The 22,132-nt window shown below is 39.8% G+C and overlaps 1 protein-coding gene across 6 annotated transcripts in view; it reads right to left on the bottom strand.

Annotated features, from left to right (window-relative positions):
- Positions 1–22,132, bottom strand: part of HHAT (hedgehog acyltransferase) — a 205,717-nt gene that overhangs the window by 106,904 nt on the left and 76,681 nt on the right. For 4 of the 6 annotated variants that reach the window (XM_078382931.1, XM_020794598.3, XM_020794599.3 and 1 more), the window contains one exon: positions 19,622–19,657. The exons of the other annotated variants lie outside the window; for them this stretch is intronic. In XM_078382931.1, the coding sequence (XP_078239057.1) occupies positions 19,622–19,657 (36 nt within the window). The remainder of the gene's footprint in view (positions 1–19,621; positions 19,658–22,132) is intronic. 6 annotated transcript variants of the gene reach the window in all.

Genomic DNA, 22,132 nt, shown 5'->3' with positions numbered 1-22,132 from the left:
GTCCAACTGAAATGCACGCGGGACTTCCTCTTCGCCAATGATGCAGCCATTGTTGCCCACTCTGCTGAAGACCTCCAACACCTCATAAATCGTTTTAGCAATGCCTGCCAAGACTTTGGACTAACTGTCAGCCTGAAGAAAACACAACTCATGTGTCAGGGCGTGGACTCACCTCCTTTTATTACTATCTCCATGCAAGAATTGGAAGTTGTTCATGAATTTGTGTATCTTGGCTCAACAATCTCTGACATTCTCTCCCTAGATGTCGAGCTGGATAAACGCATTGGCAAAGCAGCTACCATGGTCTCTAGACTCACAAAGAGAGTATGGTTTAATAAGAAGTTGACAGCAAACACCAAAATCCAGGTCTAGAGAGCCTGTGTCCTGAGCACACTCCTATACTGCAGTGAGTCCTGGACCCTTTGCGCACGGCAGGAGAGGAAGTTAAACACCTTCCATATGCGTTGTCTCCGACGCATTTTTGGTATCACCTGGCAGGACAAAGTTCCAAATAGAGTAGTCCTAGAATGAGCTGGAATTTTCAGAATGTATACATTATTGAAACAGCACCATCTACGTCGGCTTGGGCACGTCGTGAGAATGGCTGATGGTCAGATTCCAAAAGATCTCCTGTATGGAGAATTAGTGCAGGGAAGCTGTCCCCGAGGGAGACCACAGCTGCGATACAAGGACATCTGCAAGCGGGATCTGAAGGCCTTAGGAATGGACCTCAACAGATGGGAAACCTTGACGTCTGAGTGTTCAGCCTGGAGGCAGGCGGTGTATCATGGCCTCTCCCAATTTGAAGAGACACTTGTACAGCAGGCCGAGGCAAAGAGGCAGTCCCGAAACTAACCAAACCAGGGAGCTGGACAGGGGACAGATTGTATTTGTCTTCAATGTGGAAGAGATTGTCACTCTCGAATTGGCCTTCTCAGCCACACAAGACACTGTTCCAAGACTTCCATACAGAGCACGTTACCATAGTCTCTCGAGACTGAAGGATGCCTATTATGTTCTTAATTGTGATTTAACCGCTTATCACCAACCTTGTATACATTGTGCATATAGGCTTGAGAATTAATACTACACACCATGCATCTGAGGAACTTCACAGAAGCTCATGCTAAAATAGACCTGTAAACTTTAAAGGCACCACAAGACTCCTTACTTGTTATACTGAAACAGAGTACAGTATCATGGAAAAATATATTTTCACACTTCACAAAATATGTATATAGCAAATACCCATGTCAGAAACGATGTGAATTGCCCCCCACCTGCCCCACTTTCTTATGTGGACGAAGATTGAAAATACACAAACCAGGAGGAAGCTGCTAAGAAACAGAAAAGAAAAGCACAAGGAGCAACAACTTCTATATTATCGCTGGCCAGTGCGCTCACACTGCAAAGCATCTGGTTCTTGAAGGTAATTTATCATGGGGTGCAACACATAACACACTGACAAGTGTTATCTTGAACTCTGTCTGCAGTTCTGAGGGTGAACAGAACTCTGAATTAAACGACACTTGCATTTTCCCCACACTGGGACAAGATAATGAACACCTCTATGTTAGAAACAGACACTTACAGCTTAAGATTCAAACTACAAGTGACATTTGTACTGAAGGGCAAAAGGGAACTGCGAAGAGCAAAGGGACATTTGACTGAACCAACACAGCAGCTGGTATGCCACAGTTGACCATCTTCAGGTTCACTGGAACACAATCAGGAAGAACTAATATGCTCCAATATCCAATACAAGGAGTAAAAAAAAATAATGTAATTTTTGTTTATGTAACTTAAAGGAATATTCCTTGTTTCAGTTAGTAGCAAAAGTCAAAGGCAATAGCAATAGTTTACAAAAGTACAGGAAGGGCAAGCCAAAGAAAATGCGTCTCTCCCCAAGATTGTTCCCCCGAGTCACCCAGGCCAGCCAGTTGTGCTTTTGTGTTTGTAGATGGCCAGCTGTAGAGAGGCCCGGAAAACTTCCCCCAGGAACCAGGCCTTATCTATGGTGGCCACAACACTATGGAATGTTATCCATGGATATATCCTGTATTCTTTAAATGGATACTTAAAAAATCTGGCTCCAACATTTTCAATCAGTTGGGTTGGACAGTGTCATCGAAGCTACCAACATGAATTTGACCCAACTCCGGGAGGCAGTGGAAGACAGGAGGGCCTGGCGTGCTCTGGTCCATAAGGCCGTGAACAGTCAGACATGACTTAACGACTAAACAACAACAAAGATAGACCAAAGACAGGGGCAGAGAGTATAGAGAAGCTTGCTCCTGAAGAAGGCTTCGCCAAAACGCATTGAGCCAGAGCTTTTTAATTATCCATTTAAAGAATATAGAATAAAGAACTCAATTCTAGTTTCTACATTCTGATACTTTGTCTCTCATTTATAATCTGGACTTCTGTGGATGTACCAGTTCCTTTTGTTTTGTGTTATCCACGGATATATGCCAGGCTCCCTCTCTTCTGGCCTTCAGGAAATGGGTAAAAACTATGTTGTTTGAACATACAGTGGTGCCTCGCATAGCGATCGCTCTGTTTAGCGACAAAATCGGTTTGCGACGCATTAGGAGAATTTTGCGTTGCGATGACTGATCATCACAAAGCGACCATTTTCGGCCAGCTGATCAGCGGTTTCAAAATGGCCGCCAAAAAAAACCATGGCCGCCCGCTGCTTTCTGGGACGGATTCCTCGCTTAAGAGGCACCAGAAATGGCCACGCTATGGAGGATCTTCGATGAACAGTGAGATTTAAGCCCATAGGAATGCATTAATCACATTTTAATGCGTTTCTATGGGCTTTTTTATTTTGCATTGCGATGTTTTCGTTCTGCAGTGATTTTTGCAGAACGAATTAATGTCGCAATGCGAGGCACCACTGTATTCAGAAATATCTTATCCCTCTGACATCCTCATAAACTGGATACTGATTTTGAATGGCAGTCTAGGTTTATCTGATATTCTGGGTTATTCATGTTTTGGGCTGGATCTTATTATTTATGTATTTTGTGGGCCAGGATGAGTAGCTGTGCTTTTAACTGCTATTAGCCACCAGAGTACTGCTTAGGCACTAGATGGGTGGGGTACGGATGTATGGATGTATGGATGGATGGATGGATGGATGGATGGATGGATGGATGGATGGATGGATGGATGGATGGATGGATGGATGGATGGATGGATGGATGGGTGGGTGGGTGGGTGGGTGGATGGGTGGGTGGGTGGGTGGATGGATGGATGGATGGATGGATGGATGGCTAGTGAAAACAGAATGGTATCTCATCCTAAATCCATGTTCCACTGTTCTCTGTCCACTACAATCCAATATAGAGAATATCCTCCTCCACCACTCCATTGCAATGAACAGCAAGCAACACTGTTTTTCCCTGACAGGGCAGCGAGGCGGTTCCAGCTGCAAAGGTATGACCCCCTTCTGGAAGCTGGCAAGACTTTGCTCAAGTGCACAATTCCAAGATGCCAGGTGCTGGTGTATAAATATTTAATTGGTACCTTGTTGTATTGCAGCAACAGCCCCAAAAAGGCACAGATGGAATGAACTGAAACTCAATTATAAATAAATGTTTTATGTAGAGAAGGCGCCTGCAAGACTTCCACCACATTTTTTTAAACAAATGTAAAGCATGCGACACCTTCCCTACAGCTCTGCTTTCAAGCTCCCTTCATCTGTTTAAAGGCCAAAGAGAGGAACGTGTGTGGCAATTAAATAACACAGTTTTATCAAAAATCATATGGCACAACCAAAAAAAAGTAGATTAAGTTTCCGAAAAAGAGGAGGAAGCTATTTCAGCTGTGTTTCTATGCAGACAATAGAGCAACTTTCATAATAATAACTAATGATTGGCCCAACCCAAACCAATAAAGCTGCTCCAGGATCCAGGTTTTGTTTTGTTTTGTTTTGTTTTGTTTTTGGCATTTGGGAACTCCAGGTGTGACCTGGTTGCGATCAATTGGTCTGGCTTTCCCATCTCTATTATTAAGAATAAAGACACATCCTAACTCACAGGAAGCAAATGAATGCTTCCAAAATTGCATTGCCTTGAGATTGGTTAGAAAGCCTCCAAAATTAAAATTGTAGACAAATCCATTATCCTTTCTAAAAAGATGTGATGAGAATCCAATCTTTCAGGCAAATTATTTTTCAGTTTCATAATAAACATTTACAAGGCACATTCAAATGAATCTATGAGCCATAAATCAGGCTTTTGCACTTGACAATGCTACTCAAATGTAAGATTAAAACTCATTTACACTGCAAAAGATTTCAGGACTAGCTTTACGCAAATGGTGATTAGAATTTCAAAACATATGTAGAAATACAGAAATAATACCTAAAGGTGTTCTTTTTTTCCCCTCTTTTTCCCCTGCAAAATATTTACTGTAAAAATGTGGTCATTTCAGGCTATTTATTATGTGGTGTGCCTGCCATTAAAGCCTCTCCAGGTGTAATTTTTAATTTTCCATTTTAGTCTTTTATCATACAATACTATACATCTATTATCACAAGAGTCTACTACCAACCACCTGGTCAAGGATAGGGATGAAACTTTTGAAAAACAAATTACAAACATTTCAAAGATATATGATGTAGTAGTGATGGGAGATTTCAATTATCCTGATATCCGTTGGGAGGCAAATTCTGTGAAGTATGGCCCTTCCAAGAAATTCCTGGCTTGTGTGGCTGATAATTTTCTCCTACAAAAAGTGGAGAAAGAAACTAGAGGACTAGCTATCCTTGACTTGATTCTAACCAATAAAGATGACTTGGTGGAGGAAGTGGTAATAAGAGGAACTCCTAGTGAGAGTGTCCATGTTCTACTAGAATTCTTGATTTCAAAGAAAATCAAAGTAGAGTGTAGACATACATATATGCTGGATTTCAAAAAAGTCAATTTTAACAAACTCAAGACAATGATAAGTGAGGTCCCATGACATGAGATCCTAACAAGAAAAAGAGTCCAAGAAGGGTGGGAATTTCTAAAAATGGAAATTCTAAATGCACAACTACAAATTAGCCTCGTGGCGCAGTGGTTAAAACGCTGTACTGCAAGCTAAAACTGTGCTCACGACCTGGGGTTCAAGTCCCAGGTAGCCGGCTCAAGGTTGACTCAGCCTTCCATCCTTCCGAGGTCGGTAAAATGAGTACCCAGCTTGCTGGGGGGGCAATGTGTAGCCTGTATAATTAAAAATTGTAAACCGCCCGGAGAGTGCTTGTAGCGCTATGGGGCGGTATATAAGTCCAATAAATAAATAAATAAAATAAATTACAACAACAACAAAAAATGGTGGGAGACAGCGAGAAAGGCCAGCATGGCTTCACAAAAAGCTCAGGTGGCTTCACAAAAAGCTCAGAGAAGACCAGGGGTGGGGGAGAGACATATAGGAAATGGAAGGAAGGTCAGGCCACAAAGGAAGGTATAGACAAGTAGCACGGAATCACATCAGAAACACAAAAGCTGAAAATTAGTTGAGGATAGCTAGAGACATTAAAAGTAACAAAAAAGCATTCAACATGTATGGGCATAGCAAAACACAACAGAAGACAAAGAAAAGGCAGAAGTGCTCAATTCCTATTTTAGCTCTATCTTTTCCCACAGGACAGACTATGACCCTCAAGACAATTGTGAAGTGCAGATGGAGGGGAAAAGATTGCAAAAAAATTAGGAGGAAGCTATTTCAGCTGTGTTTCTATGGAGACTGATAAACAAATAGTCAAGGAATACCTCACTACCTTGAATGGGTTCAAATCTCCAGGACTGGATGAGCTGCATCCAAGAGTATTGAAGAAGCTGGCTGAATGTTATTTATTTGTTTGTTTGTTTGTTTGTTTGTTTGTTCGTTTGTTCGTTTGTTCGTTCGTTCGTTCGTTCGTTCGTTCGTTTATTATTAGATTTTTATCCCGCCCTTCTAGACTGCATCTATTCAGGGCTGAAGAGCCCTCAGAACAACTATCCATTATTTTCGTGAAATCATGGGAAATGGGTGAGGTGTCAGATGATTGGAGGAGGGCTAATTTTCTCTTCCAATCATTGTATCTACACATAGGGCAAAAAGGAGAAACTTGGGAACTACAGACCAGTCAGCTTGACATCAATCCCAGGGAAAATTCTGGAACAGATTATAAAGTGGTCACTATGCAAGCAGCAAGCACTTAAAAAACAATGCAGTAATAACTAGAAGCCAACACAGATTTGTCAAAAATCTTGCCAGATGAATGTGATTGACCTCCCTGATAGAGGGAATGTTGTAGACATAGTATTTCTTGACTTTAGCAAAGCTTTTGACAAAGTGCCCCATGATATGATATGATTAGCAAGTTAACTAGGTGTGGGCTGGACAGAACAATTGTCAGGAGGATACACAGTTGGCTACAGAACAGTAGTCAGAGACTGATGATTAATTGCTTCTTCTCAAGAGGGGTACCCCAGGGCTCAGTGCTGGACCCTGTGCTCTTCAACATTTTTATTAATTATCTGGATCGGGGTTGCAGAGAATGCTAATCAAATCTGACACAAAATTGGGTGGAATAGTTAATATGCTGGAAGAAAGAAACAAAATTCAAAACGGGCTACATTTGAGCACCGGGCTGAAAACAAAGGGGGAGATCTGTTCTCGAGCATCCCAGAGTACAGGAAACACAACAATAGGCTCAAGTTACAGGAAGTCAGATTTCAGCAGAATATCAGGAAAAACTTCCTAACTGTTAGCGCAGTGCGGCATGGAATCGATTACCTTGAGGTGGTGAGGAGTGGAAGCATTCAAGAGAAATTCAGACAACCACCTGGCAGATACCCTTTGATTTGTATTCCTGCATAGAGCAGCGGGTTGGACTCAGTGGCCTTATAGACACCTTCCAACTTCATTACTCTATTCTGTTCTATTAGCCCTGTTCAATCCACAGGCTGTTGGTGTCTCAGTGGATTTCTAATCAAATTCATAACCATACATGTAATATTGCAACTATTGTGTTGATTCTGCTGTTGCTATCTATTGCCTGGGATTCCTTCACCTACTATCCATTGTAGCGTTTCACAGAATAAAGCTTCAAAAGAAAGGAACAGAATTTCAAATGGGGTGGGTGGGTCTTAAGTGATTAGTAGGTATGAAATGCCACATTGACTCACACAATTTGAAATCTGTGTCTAGTAACCAACCACTGTCTCTTTATCTTGGGGCCATATATAAATGTTTGCCTTGTAGTCCCACTCATATATTCTGAGGAAGTGGACTTGATCCGTGAAAGCTAGTCTCTAAGTTAGTCTCTAAGATGTCGCAAAATTTTTGTCACCTTTTATTTTTTTTCTTTTGTTTTGCATTGTTTCTTGTCTGATATAACTAGACACGATCCAGTAAATATCACTCTGAGTTTACCCATTTGTCACAAAAATTAAATAGATATGTGCCATCGCATTGATTCTGACTTATGGCAACCCTCTTTGGGATTTCTTGATATCAAGTTGTTACACATGCTTTTGTAGTCCCTTTTCTGGTGGTGTTCTGGGTCTGTGCAGCTTGCCCCAGATCATATGGATCTCACTGCATTTAATTCTATGAGCTGCACATGTTCCAGGCAATACTGGTTTGCATCTCTCCCTTTAGGCACAATTGGGAAATTGGGAATTTATCTCCTGCTTCCTGGTTCCACAGACAGTACTTGAACCCAGAACTATGCTAACTCATACTCTTTCCCCACCTTCATATTATTATTCATAATCCCATAGAATATCTCATTAAAATATGAAGAAATATTACAGAAAACATTGTCCTTGTGCTATTTTTCTCTTTTTCCTTGTCCGGTGGGCTACATTACTCAGTATCATAGCAAACAAACAACAGGCAGATGACTAGCCACTGAACTGGTACAGGAGGGAAACCTGCATCAGCTGAGCTTCTGCCTACCAAATTGTTTTCAACTGTCTAGAAGGAATTCACAAAGAAAAACATGCAATTTCTGCCATATTCCTGTACATTTCATGCAAACTCACCAATATAAAGACTTGTGTTTCTGCTTGTACAAAGTGGAACATATGGCATGCTCCATGGGACTACAGATTAATTTCAGGTACTCAGCCAATACTAACAGCCATACAGCAGTCTCTTGAACCAATTCCAGATAATTTAATTTTTTAACATTAACAACAACATCAGAACACATGGGTAATTCCAGTAATTAGATAATCAGATGCAATAATATTGAGCCAAAATGAATTAGAAGAATTGGATTGAAAAACACAGAAACTAATGAACATGCACCACATACTACATCTAAAAAGTGATGTGGAGAGATTATATGTACCACGAAAAATTGGATGCTATGGATTACTGCATATACAGCAGGTAGTAGAGAAGGAAAAAAGAAGCCTAAATGATTATCTCAGCACAAGCAGAGAAAAATTACTTAAGGTGGTGAAAATGGAGAATATTTTGAAAGCAACAGAAACAAAAGCTAAATATAAGAAACAACAATTTGAAAATAAATTAAGCAGCTGGAAAAATGAACCACTACATGGACAACATCTGAGAAATATTGATGGAAATTATTCAACAAGGGCATGGCTAAAACTGGGGACAATAAAAGAAACCGAAGGCTTGATTTTTGCTGCACAAGAATAAGCACTCCAAACAAATGTGATGAAAGTTAAGATTCATGGAATTAGTGCTAAGAGCAAATGTTAACTTTCTCAAGAAAAAGATGAAATTGTGTCACATCTGATTTGTGAACATCCAAAGACTGCACAAAGAGATTATAAAATTAGACATGATAAGAGTGGTAAAATTAGTGCACTGGTCATGATGCAAAAAATATAACCTGCCAGGATTTCCGGATCGAAACGGATAGACACCTTGAACATAATACACTAGACACAGTAGCAACAGAACAAAGTAAAATCTGTATCATTGACACTGCAGTTCTGCGGAATGCCAGAGTTGAAAATAAATTGGAAAAATTAACAAAATAGAGACCTGGCAGCCAAAACATCTTGTTTGTGAATGAAACCTACTTCAGTGGTCCCCATAGTCATTGGGGCTTTGGGAACAATGCCAAGAAATTTCACACAATATTATAAGCAGTTACAGGTCTCAGAAATAACACCATTACAGCTACAAAAACCAGATATATTAGAAAAAGCATACATACTGCCCTGATATTTAACAGATACTTAGGTTTTTGGTTAAAATTTGTACCTGTTATATAATACCAGTCAATTTTTTAAATTTTTGATTGACTGTGCCTAGTATTTTTGAAGAAAAAGATGAAGACGAAAACGAAGTCAAGTTAGTTATGACTTTGCAGAGTTTTCCAGGTAAAGAATTCTCATAAGTGGCTTACCATTCCCTTCTACTGGGGATACCCTGGGACTGTGCAGCTTGTCCAAGGCCACACAGCCTGGCTCTTCTCACAAGAGGCACAGTGAGGAATTAGAATCCCAACTTCTGGCTCTATAGCCAAATATGTAAACCACTGAGCTATCCAGCTAGTTTTAACCTTTGTAGCTTGCTCTATATCCCAGGATCTCAAGGTAGATTATAGAGCTACATAAAGAAAGGAGAAACAAATGTCAATGTGGGGAATACACAAAAACAATTTGCTTCAAATTATTGTAGCAACATTTATATACTTGGGGAATTTACACATGCTCACAAAGCATTTAGTCTCACATCGCCTGATTATTCGGTTCCTGTGTAAACTTGACTCACAGTGCAAAAATACTGTGCTTGAGATTATGTGGGATGCTTATTTGTCTCCGCTGGTTGAGCTGAAATGCTTTGTTTAAACATGATAATGTAGTGATTACTGGGAAGAAGAAGAAGAAGAAACAGGTTTGGGAAGGGACAGCGAAGGTTCTGAATTAATTGCAGTTAACCAACAAAAAGTTCTCATCACTAGAGGGAGCAAACAAAGGGCAAATGATGCAACAAAATGTGGTACTCAATGTCAAAGTAAAAAGAAAAGAATGCTAACAGATAAAAATGAAGCCTGAGTAATAAGATATCTGCTTTGTTCTCCAGACTTTACAGAAGAAATAGTCTCTGTTAGCAACAGGGGTTTCTCCTAAGACTGGCCCAAGGCATCTTTCTGACTCAGGTAAAGGATGAGAGGAGGGCAGTTTAGTTTAGGGCAGGCTGTCAGGAATACTCAGCTCAAGGGAAGGGCCAAAGGACTGTTGCCACCACTCTCTTCATACCATTCAGCAACTGCTGCTGAGGCAACCACTTTACTCTCCCAAATGGTAGTACCCAGCATCACCTATAGTGCATGAAGAGGAAGTGAATGTCTGGGGAATATACAGCCATATTCTTCAGCCATTCTTCAGATGACCTTTCGAAGGCTATCAGAATAAGTCGATGTAAATCAAAACTAACTCTGAGGTATCTCAGTGCAAAGTCTGCCTGAAAAGAAGTGGTAGGGAGTTGGATGGACAAAGATTTGAGTCAGAGACAGGGTCCCTTCTGTGTCAGTCATCACAACAAGGCAGATGAGAGTTTTGCCTGAAATTATCTTACAGATGGTACAGTAAGAGATTAATACAAGGTTTCCCTCTAGTGGTAGCAATGCTATTGTACAGTTAGTGTTGACTTACAAGCACTACATTCTAAAGACAATATGGCATCCTCCCTAATTTGTCAATCTCTTATCTACAGCTTTCAAGATCTACCATTGCTGCCCAACCCAGAGTAATCTCTTAATTCAGCAATATCTGAGCAGTATTTCCAGTTTTCCTTTCTGGGGAAAAGTTGGAGTGTAAATACTAACTTTGTAATGACATGCATGAATGTGGGCATAAAATGTGGCGTCCGGTCCAGGTGAGTCTGATGGCAAGTTCATGACTATAACTGATATATTGCTCTAATTATTCTAAGGCATAACTTTTCGATGTTTTAGAAATGTTCAGTATTTTTGGCCCAAGGAGTTAAAGCACTTGACCTATTATGCCTGGAGGAAAGGGGGACACAGAATAAAATGTAATTGTCCTTAGCTTTCAACACCTTGAGCAAGTTACCGGTACTTCATTTAAACTACAATTCCCCGAATTTCCCAGCCAATAGCCATGCTAGTTGGAGAATTCAAGGAATAATAGCCCATAAAAATCTAGGAATTTCAGGATTTTTACCACCTTCTTAAAATCTGTTGGGTACATTTCATGACCCAGTTTTGGCTTGTGAATGTACTATCCTGCATTAGGAGATGGGAATAGGAATTGAGTTGCTAACAGGGAAGAAGTCGACAACATAATGTGGATCCACAGTTGAGGAAACACCTTTATCTGGAGAGTTCAGTCTCTGTGGACCATCAAGCCCAACCGTTGTCACAGTGGGGAATTGCACTCCCAACTTCTGACTCTGCAACTAGATACCTAAACCAGTGAGCTATCCAGCAGTTCACTTCAGCATCTTGGTTGCTGTAGTTATATGTATATGTTATCTTTTCTAAAGAAACTCAAGGTGACCTTCCAATTTCATCTTCACAATGACCCCAGAAAGGAGGCCAGGCTAGGTGATGGTGACTGACCAAAAGTTGCCCAGTGTGCCTCATGGTCAAGGTGGGATTTGAAGCCGATAGACCAACATCACACTAGTACTCCTGGAGTCTCATAGCAGGAAAAGGTCAGTAAAAATAAGAGCTATTCTAGATTCACAATTGGTGGTCAACCTGTTGCCCATAGGAAGTCTGTTTATGGTCATGCAGGAATGCAACATCACTCTCCTCCTTGTGCTCCTCGCCAACTTATATACAGAAGCATCTGTCCATCATGACTGGTAGCCACTGATAGGCCCATTATTCATGAATGTACCCAATCCTCTTTTACACCCACCACTACCACCTGTGATATCGAAATCCAAGATTTGAGATTAGCAGTTAATGCTAATGTCTTGCCTGTTGAAAATCTCAGTGTCTTCAACCCAAGAAAACGTCACCTAAAAGAGGCCCTTGGGAGACTAGTGCCTTCATGAAGCAGTACTTTATACAATAACTTGAATACCCTTAAGTTCTGTGATTTCATCTATACAGGCGAGCCCCTCAAGCAATGCAGTGAAATGATTAAAATAAAGGTCACCAATTAAAGCAAGAAAAATGGGATGCAGCAATGAGAAAACATCAGTAAGGATTTAGTAGCTAAAGAGAAACCAATCACACACAATGCTACCAAGTTTATTCTGCCCAGTATGACCTCTGTACTGAACATTCCTTACCTCAAAGGTACACCATCTCCCATTACTGGGAAGGTCCATATGTACAACATAAGCAAAGCTTGTTTCTCACAACCTATGAATTTATTTCCCCTCTCTGTGCATTTTCTTTCTCCTCAGGTCCACGTCCAACCCCCGCCAACTGATGATGGCACAAGTCTGACAAGCTGCTTTTTAAAGCACGCTGAATATGTACAAGCCTATGCTTATGAAATGATTGTGAAACCAATTGCCTGGTTTGACGGCACAGTAGCGAGCTTTGTGCCAACTGAATCCTAATCGTCTGGAAGCTGAAGCTGTCTGCCAGTCTGCCAAATAAGAGACAAAGAGGATGAAACAAAATGAGAGAGACAAAAGGCACTGCGCAGACAAGCAATTGAAAATAATTTATTTGGAAATTGATACAGCTTTGAGATGGCACCCACTTTAACTGTATGAACAATAGGAGCTAGTAAACAACTTTGTAACTTTACAAGTATAAAATACAGGTAACATTTATAGCCTAAGAACCCAAGCCTATAGACTAGACTTGCTAATGCAACAGATTGTGTTACTTAAATGTATTAATCCCAACATTCCTTAAAGTTTTTAGAAGACAATATATCAAAATAGTATCAGAACCCATAAAACATGTTAAGAGCTTTGGGAGATGCTGTTTCCTCCCCATTTCCAAGTGTCCCTCCCCGCTTCTTGGAAACTTTGGGCAACTGTGATGTCTTTGCCTGTCAGACTGAAATTCTGCATTTTCCTGCCCTGATCAGCTAATCTGAATACACAATGTTTAAAGTAGTGCCTAATTCCAGGGCTCCCCATTTACTTCCCCATGGCTCCTAATATCCGAAGAATACTTGGAATGGGAAAAAATATATTTCTTTTTCACTGCTGCACTAGATGTACACATTTTTAAATATGTCCTTCACTTGTGATGTATATAGGAGGCATTAGTACCAACCAAGACAACATATAAAAATACTAAAACGAAATGTGAAACAATAATGCCATTAAAACAACACAAACACAATGAGCATAGTAAAATATGCAAATAGCAAACTAAAAATATATTTCTTCATCCCTTTCAAGAATGAAGGGATGGAAGGGATGAATCACAACTGCAGGGAGTGTGTGTTCCATAGTTTAGGGGTTTTATGGAAGAAAAGCCCTTCCTGCATGGCTAACAAATGCCCCACTGCAAACATGGTTATTCTCCACCTGATCTCAGTAACTTAAGTACGTTCCTAACAGGTCTTGAAATCATTGCCAATATTTAGGCCAAATAAACATTTTCCCTTCTTTGGACCAATAATAAAAACAAAATGCAGACTAAGGCAAATTTATTGTGCCATCGTTTTAAGAGTAACAAATTTATTTCAGCAGTCAGAATCTGGTTGGAGTTTTATGCCTCACAGCAGAAGTCAAAATGACTGAGTGAACAAGGTTTTGGTTGTGTGCCTGGTCACATGCTGGTTGTGCAACCAAGCCGTTGACAGCTCCTCATTTATTACCTAAGTAGGTAACATAGCTTTCATGTCTTTGTTTTGGTTTTGCTTATGCTTGGAGAAATAACCAGCAGAATCCTGGTCAGTTTTCATGGACTACAGTGCATTTGTTCCAACATATGGATTGAACATGATTCTGATCTGTGTGTCTGAAGTGTCCCCAGATCTGTGAAAATGTATGTGAAATACATTTGTCAGGTTCAACAGTGCCACAATATTTTTGTTTCTGTCTATGTTTTGTTTTTACTGTTGCTGAAACAGATTAACAGGGCTATCCCTCTGAAATTCCTTCTTTGCAATTACTGTATTCTCTATTTCACATAGGAACAAAACGACCCTGAGGACAGAAGACTGGCTCCTTTTTAAGACATCTGCAAGTTGATATATAACCCCTTAGAACTTTTGCTAAGAAAAAAAAATGGAGAGTTTTTTTTAAACCCTCATAATAACTGCAAGTATTTACCTGTGCGACTCTATGCATTTTCACTCAGAAGTTATTCCACTAAAGTAAGGAGAAATTGCTTGCAGGTAAATGTGTATAAGATTACAACCTAAATATTTCAAAGAACAGTCACTGTACTTGGAATAGAAACCTGAATTAAAATCTAAAAACCAAAGGGTCTGAGAATATGAGTTGTTTCTTATAACATCTATAACAGGGGTCTCCAAACTTTTCATAATATATTGTCCATATTTTCAAGGGCCGAAGGAACACACAAGAGCGCGCATGCACACACACATGGGCCAGATAAAAAGGCAAGGTTGGCCACATGTGGCCTGCGGGCAATACTTTGGAGACTCCTGATCTATAACTATGAGTTAAAAGGAAAAACTTCCTCACTTGGTGTTATCTACCATAAATTGCTAAAACAGAAAATCCATATACCCAGAGGCAAATACAAGGAGGCTGCTTCATAAGGCCTCCAAAGTTGATCTTATATTAGAAGGTACAGCAGAAAAACAAGTAAAAAATGTGGACAAAACCCTGACTACTCAACAGTCTTCTGCATTAGGCCTATGACTGTACTGAGAGCACCCTCAATTACATATGATCAAGTTCTAACCTTGCTGTAGTACCTGCTGGCCACCTGCTTCTGTTTTTCTTGGATTCTCTTTGTTGCTCTGTGATAACCACAGGTAAAACTTGAAAGCCTCTTTATTACCTCATTCATTTTTCTGAGCAAGTGGAGTCCAACAATTCCCAACCCTACGACAAATGAATCATCACTTCAGCCCTGAAAACATCATGAATATGACTCCCTATATCATCTCCTTCCTCCATATGTACAGTGGTGCCTCGCTTGACGAGGAGTAGCCGTTCCAGCAAAATCGCTGTAGAGCGAAATCCTCGTCAAGCGAATTAAAAAAGCCCATTGAAATGCATTGAAAAACGGTTCAATGCGTTCCAATGGGCGAAATACCTCAGCGTCCAGTGAAGATCCTCCATAGGGCGGCCATTTTCCGATGCCTGTGCAGCGAAAAATCCACCCTGAACACAGTGGGGAGCCATTTTGAACAGCCGGTGGCCATTTTGAACCCCCAATGATCAGCTGTTTTGATTGTCGTAATGCGAAGAATTGGTTCCCAAAGCCGGGAACCGATCGTTGTAAAGCGGATTTTGCCCATTAAAATATTGTTTTGCGATCGCAATAGTGACTGAAAAAACATCATTGTGAAGCGGATTCATTGTCAAGCGGGGTAATCGTTAAGCGGGACACCACTGTACTCTGATTTGGATTTAGTTTCTTCAAGAGAGGGCCAGCTACAATATGCCCCTCAGTAATTGCAACAAACACATGCATGCAACTTCTACAAGTCAGTCTCTGTTTGTACAAAACTACTGGAAAACTCTTACGTTTCCAAAGAGCAACACAATATATTCTCTGATCTGAAGTTACTAAACTGGTTCTAATTCACAAACTGTGGAGATACGTAAGCATGATAAATGCACCTTTATTCATCTTGACTGCCACTCTAGCAATTTTCAAAAGTTAAAATGTCATATTTACATAAAATTTACATGCAGATGAGCTTGTGTTGATACAAGAACCTTACATTTATTTTTGCAACATGCTCACCAGCTAATTCGTTCTACAGCAAACAGACTGCACTTAGCTTTTCTACAACCGTGATTTAGATTTAATTCTCTGGAGGATGTAAAGAGAAAACAGTGATGGAAAAGGAGACTTATCATACATAGAATCATAGAGTAAGGGAGTTGGAAGGGGCCTATAATGACTTGATTCCAATGGGCAGTTCATGCTGGTTGGTTGCTTCTCAGACCCACGTCCTTCAGTGGGCATCCACTCAGAGGCAGCACCTGGAAGAGGCAACGCAGGGAAGCCAGTGTGGTGACTCTAAGTGGGCACAGATCAGGCCGGGAAGCACCAAGCATCTGTTCGGCTGAAAAATGAATCTGCTTCCCAACAGATATCAGGGTAACTGAAATCTTCCATTACTGCTACATCGTGTCTCTTGGAAATTTTTACAAGTTGTTTTTCAAAGGATTCATCTGTGTCTTCTACTTGATTGGGTGGTCAGTAGTAGACTCCAACTACTACATTCTTTTTGTTTTTCACCCAATTATATTAATCCAGATGCTCTCAATGGGACAACCAAGCCCATCCTCCTATATTTATGTGTGGTAATAATATGTATTTTTTAGCCTATATTATGACTACACCTTCCTTTCTATTCTTCTTCTGCCAGAGAGTATGGAGAAAGTGCAAGTACACAGAGCATTTTATATCAAGAAGGAGAGGGGGAAAACATAGACTCTTTGTCCTTAAAATCTGAGACATAAATCAGTTTTTCACAGGGCTCTCCACATTACAGTGACTGCCATGTTTCTGATGAGACAGAGGTAGATGGTGCTGACTAACCAGCGACACCCTCCCCATCACTTTTGTCAGTTTTAGGCACAAGGCACTTAGCAATCCAACAGATGGTTCATTATCCAAATTCTGTTAGTCTTTGGGTTGTGCTGGAACAAGCAAGACCCACTGGGAGTGCCAATCTCAAACACAAAGAATGACAACAAAAGATAACTAGGCTGGAAAACATCTCCCTTTGTACCCTTCTGGCTTTCATGTGACGTGAGAGGGAAAAAACAAACCTCTACACAGGATTTATTGTTTTGTTTTTGTTTTTTTGTTTTGTTTTTGTTTTGTTTTTGGCAAAGCCAAATCCTGTCTTTACATGCAGGTGCTATATTCTTGTTGAACCGAGACAATGATGCTGAGTCAATAATGCTTTTTGTGCTATTCTTTTCTCTTTGATCTATTAAAGGAAGACAAGCTGACATAACAAAGAACAGAAAGAAAAATCACAATCTTCTATCACAGGATCTCTGCAACAACAGGTGACCTAAAAACCTCATAGATAAAAGTATGAGATCAACAGAAGTCAGATATTAAACAAATTTTTCCAACTGATTTAGGGTTTTTTTTGGGCCACTGCATTTAAACTGCATATATCACACTGAAGACATAAGCAGCATGTAACAATCCATCATCAGTCCTTCTGAACATACAGGCTTGATAGAATATGGGCAGATACACCTTTGGCAACTGTTGTTCCCTTCTCTGAGTAATGAAAAGTGATTTTCTCTCACTTTTTAAATCGCATCCTTATAGATGAAGTGGGAATTAAAGTTACTTAGAGCAAAATCCACTAGATGTCAACTTGGAAGCAAGTTCAATTGGGCTAATTCCCAGCTAAGTGGACATAGCATTGCAGTCTTTATTAATTACAGGTACTTACCAAGACTGAGGAAAAGCAATAGTGAACAGCTAACATAGAATTTAAGTGATGAGGAAATATTCTCAATATCTGCATATTGAGAATATTTTTCTGAGGAACATGAATTATTATTACTGCTAATAATCATCCCAAGTGCCCCTGAGCATTTGCAAAATAGATTTCTATCGCACATTAGCCATCTAGTTGAGGCTTTTCGTAGATACATCACACGTAGATAGCTTTCTGTCAGTTAGAACTCCTAGAATGAAGAATTGTGAGACCAGTAATCCCAAGAAATCCCACTCTTTCCAACAAAACCCTAGAAAAGTTAGCACAAGGCTAAATGAAAGAAATGCTAAACCAGTTGGTGGTACAATTCTAGAGCAATAGACAGGAGTAAGCAGGAGATACCAATTTTCCAAAGCAGGGTGAGGAATGCAAATGCTGGAAGATGTCTCTGGATACCCAAGTTTCATTAGCAGCCAGCATACTCAGGATTGTTAGGAGTGCTAGTCCAATAGCATTTGAAAGAACACATATTTCCCAATTATGTTCTGGGAACAAGAACAGAACTCTTAAGGGAAGGAGACGAAGTTTAGAAACAAGGAGTCTTGTGGCACCTTATAGACTAACAACACATATTTATTATCAGCTTTTGTTAATAGCAACCCACTTCAGTAGATGCATAAACTCTTAGTAGGCAAATATTTATAAATACCTAAATGTACACATTTAAGATGCCAAGACTTTTTGTTCTTTCAGCTACAACGGACTGACATGGCTACTCCCCAGGAAGATCAAAACTCCTCCCTGGCTACCCTTTCCCACTGAAAATAAGCCCTAGTATGATTTTTCGGGATGCTTGTAATATAAGCCCTACCCCAAAAATAGCCCTAGTTAAGTGACGCCTGCCTTCCACCATTGTGTAGCAACCAGAAGAAGATGGCATGACTCTATTCAAATAAATGTAGATTGTACATGAAAAAAAATAAAGCATCCCCTGAAAATAATCCCTAATGCGGTTTTTGGAGCAGAAATTAATATAAGACCCTGTCTTATTTTAGGGGAAACACAGTAGTACTGCAGGCAGGAGATAAGCTACGCTGTTAGACTTTTCTGAAACAGAACATGTCATGACCCCAGAGTTCCTGGAATTCCCCCAGGTGAATTCCTCTCACCTCCCTCCAATGGTACCCATGGGTAAACAGAGGCCTGCTGTTCAACTGATCAGATAGTTGGAGTAGACAATTTCCTACACAATTGCTAAACAAATACTGCAGAGTATTAGTTCGCAATCTCCTTCCATCGTCCCATCTTCAGACGCATACTAGCCATGTTACTTGTTTAATATACATGATTGTTTTGTCAGCTGCATTTTCATAAATATTTGTCTACAGTTTAGATAGTATTGTAACAGTGTGTTCATCTGTTATGTAGTACTTTCCTATGGTATTCATTCCAGTGCTTGATATGATGCAATCAACTGTTAATTTTTTGCCCGCCTTCAGTACAGCAGATAAAATATATTTGCACTGAAGATTCATCAGTCTTCCACTTTGCTGTGGGTACTGGAAGAATGTCCTTCTCTCACTAGCAAGTAAAAGCAAATAATCTTTAAATAAATAAACCTTGCTCTGAGAATCATATCAAAGGCCCTATTATTTAATTTGTTGTCTAGTAGTGGAAAATGTAGGTTATGGCAAGGTCCTCTTTTAAACTCCAGTGCAAAATGACTCTGCATGTTTCTTGATACAAAGGGTTATATCTAGCTATTTGCTCAGAGAAGTAAACAGACAGATGCTGGCTCTCTCATTCCCTTCTCTTTTGGTTTCTTGTTGTTTCTCATTGCCTCCTCTCAGGGCCTCAGAACTCCCTGAAAACATCAATTTGATGAGGACTTTTCTGTGGTACAAAGTGTTGTGGGAGGGTCACAAAGATTGGGTGACAGCATATTTTTTGAAAGTCAGCTCCACCTTTCTATATGTGGAGATGTCAGGATACAGAACAAACCCATATACTGTAGTTGGATCAACTTAGAATCTGCTGAGTCAACAAAGTTGTACAACATTTGCTAGTTCTGGTTTATGGAAACGGTGCCAAAATGATCTTGATATACATCACAGTGCAGTGGTAAATAATAAATATTGTCTTACCTAATGAGAAATCTATGCAGTCCGACATCAAAACATCTGTAAAAGAAAAAAAGAAGAGAAGAGAAGGGAAAGACAATCAAAAATACATTTGAATATGTTGTTGCCTTATATTACATGAAAGATAATTAAGGTAATTAAGAGAAAAATATTCTGATAATGCAGGATGACCACCTGTTGCAAGCAGATTCTTCATGTCCAGAGAGGTGGGCATGAAGAAAAAAATGGAAGGATAGGAAATCAGCACAAGACACATTGAAGAAGAATTTTAAAGGTCCTCTAAGATCAAGATAAATAACTCTTTCTCTCCTTCAAGGTCTCTATAATAATAGCTAGTTTTGTTTTGTTTTGAGAAGTAAGGTACACATACAGACACACAGCAAGAACAGAAGAATTGCTCAATTGTTAAGAAACATTCATACAACCCATGTAGAACAGCAAAATCTTGAATAAAAACGGGTGGGGGGAGCTTGGGGCAATTTGCCCAAGAACTGCATAAACAGCATATTTCTGTGCAAAAACTGGACAATTTTGCACAAAAACATGGCAACACTGACCAAAAATGCATTTTTCATGTGTGAATGAACACACAAGTCATCACTATTATCAGTGCCAGGACTCTGTTAAGAGTGCTAAGAAATGCCTCACCATTCTTAACGGCAAGGGAAAAATGTGTGACTTTTCATTCCTGCATGTAACTATAAGACAAATAAGGATGCACATTCCTAAAAAGAACCCAGGAAGCTACCTTCCACTGAGTCACACAACTTGCCCATCAAAATTCAGTATTGTCAACTTTGACTAGCAACTGTTGTTCAAGGTTTCAGGCAGGATTCTTTGCTAGTCCTGGGAACCCTGATGGTCTTCATCCAAGTACTTATCTGGCCTAACCCTAAAATCAAACAAATTTGGGTGTGATGAAGTTGGAAAGAGATGCCTTGGTCTCATGTACTGGCCATGATACTTTGGACTCATGTACTGATCAATTTCCTTCCCCTTTTTACATAGGTGAGAGCAGTTCAGAAGCTTATACTTCTGCTTTTGCTGCGTTTTGGTTCATGACATCATCCAAATTGGAAATTATTACAATATGTGTGTGTTATGTGCCACCAAGTAGCATCCAGTTTATTGCAGCCAAATAAATTAATGGCCCCCAACAGCCTCACTTTAAAGATTTTAGCTCCTCAGAAGAATTATGGCTAGATTTCATCTAGAAGTCTTCTCTCCCCCCCCCCCCCCACTTATTTTGGTGATCCATAGATCGTTAAAATTTGAGAATACTCTGGAATGGTCTGTGACAAAGTATAAGGAAAAGATATCGAAAATTATCCTGGTGCATATGCAGAAGTCGACCTCTGAAATGGTGTGTGTGGGGGTGTTGTTTGGAACTATATTTCCCAGTATTCCCCAGCCAGCATAGCTAGTTGGCATTTGTGGAGCTGTGATGAAAAAGTAACTTGTTCAAACTTCATTAAAAGTATTTTGGTGTGGACACACACATTTTTATCAGGACCTTTTGGTCCCAGAAAATTATCTTGTCTTTTGAATGAGTGTTACAGCTTATTTCAAAGGCTTGCCACTGTTGCTCTGTATGTGGAAGCATCACCCTCCACATTGGTATTCAGAACACAGCGAAATACAACAAATCTTCGCACTCAGAAAAACTGGGAAAGGCCAAAATATTCATATTGCAATAGGCTAAAGCACAACTGGTAACAATAAGCCATTCAATGAAACACAGCAGATTGTCAGATCACAAATTAAAAAAACACAGATTTTTGTCTCCTCGGAGACAGCAGTAATACACACTCCTCAAAGCCAAACATATGCAAAATTCTGATTAGTTTGCACTTGCAATATAGCCAGTAGAATGATGAATCAGCCCCCACTATGCCCTGAAGTTAGTTTTTGGTTTTACTATCTTCATCTGTTCAAGCTCTTTACTATTGTAGCCATTTTCAAAGTTGTCATCATTTGATCCACCTTAACTCCTTCCTGTCAAATAGTGCTCTCTCTCTCTCTCTCTCTCTCTCTCTCTCCTTATGTTAGAGATCAACATAAAAAGGAGAGTCTTCAGAATTTCCACTGGTTTATCCTGCTACCCATAGTCTTTTTAGACAGGGCCTTAAGTAATGCTGCTTTCTAAAATGCTCAAGAATTCATGGAAATCCTCTCAACATTTCAGCTACACTACAGAAGCAGAAAAAAAAAACATGACAGAGATTCTGAAAGTATATCTTTTCTGACCTCCAAGATGAATAGTTAAAAAGTGAGATAGCTGGTTATTTTTAATCTACGTGGCAAGCGACATGAGCTGTAACAGAAATGTGTTATTTTGTCTTGTGGATAGTATGAAAGATACATTTCCTTGAAGACAATTTGTTGTTATTATGTGCTGTCAATTCGTAACTTAGTTACGGTGATGCTTATAGGGCTTTCAAGGTAAGTGAGATACAGTATTTAAGGAGTAGTTGTACAAGTTCCACCTCCCTGTGAATTTCCACGCAGAGTTGG

This window comes from Pogona vitticeps, chromosome 1, assembly GCF_051106095.1.
Source record: "Pogona vitticeps strain Pit_001003342236 chromosome 1, PviZW2.1, whole genome shotgun sequence".
Classification (NCBI taxonomy): domain Eukaryota; kingdom Metazoa; phylum Chordata; class Lepidosauria; order Squamata; family Agamidae; genus Pogona; species Pogona vitticeps.
The sequence above is the reverse complement of the archived record's forward strand: the minus strand, read 5'-3'. Positions and strand labels throughout refer to the sequence as shown.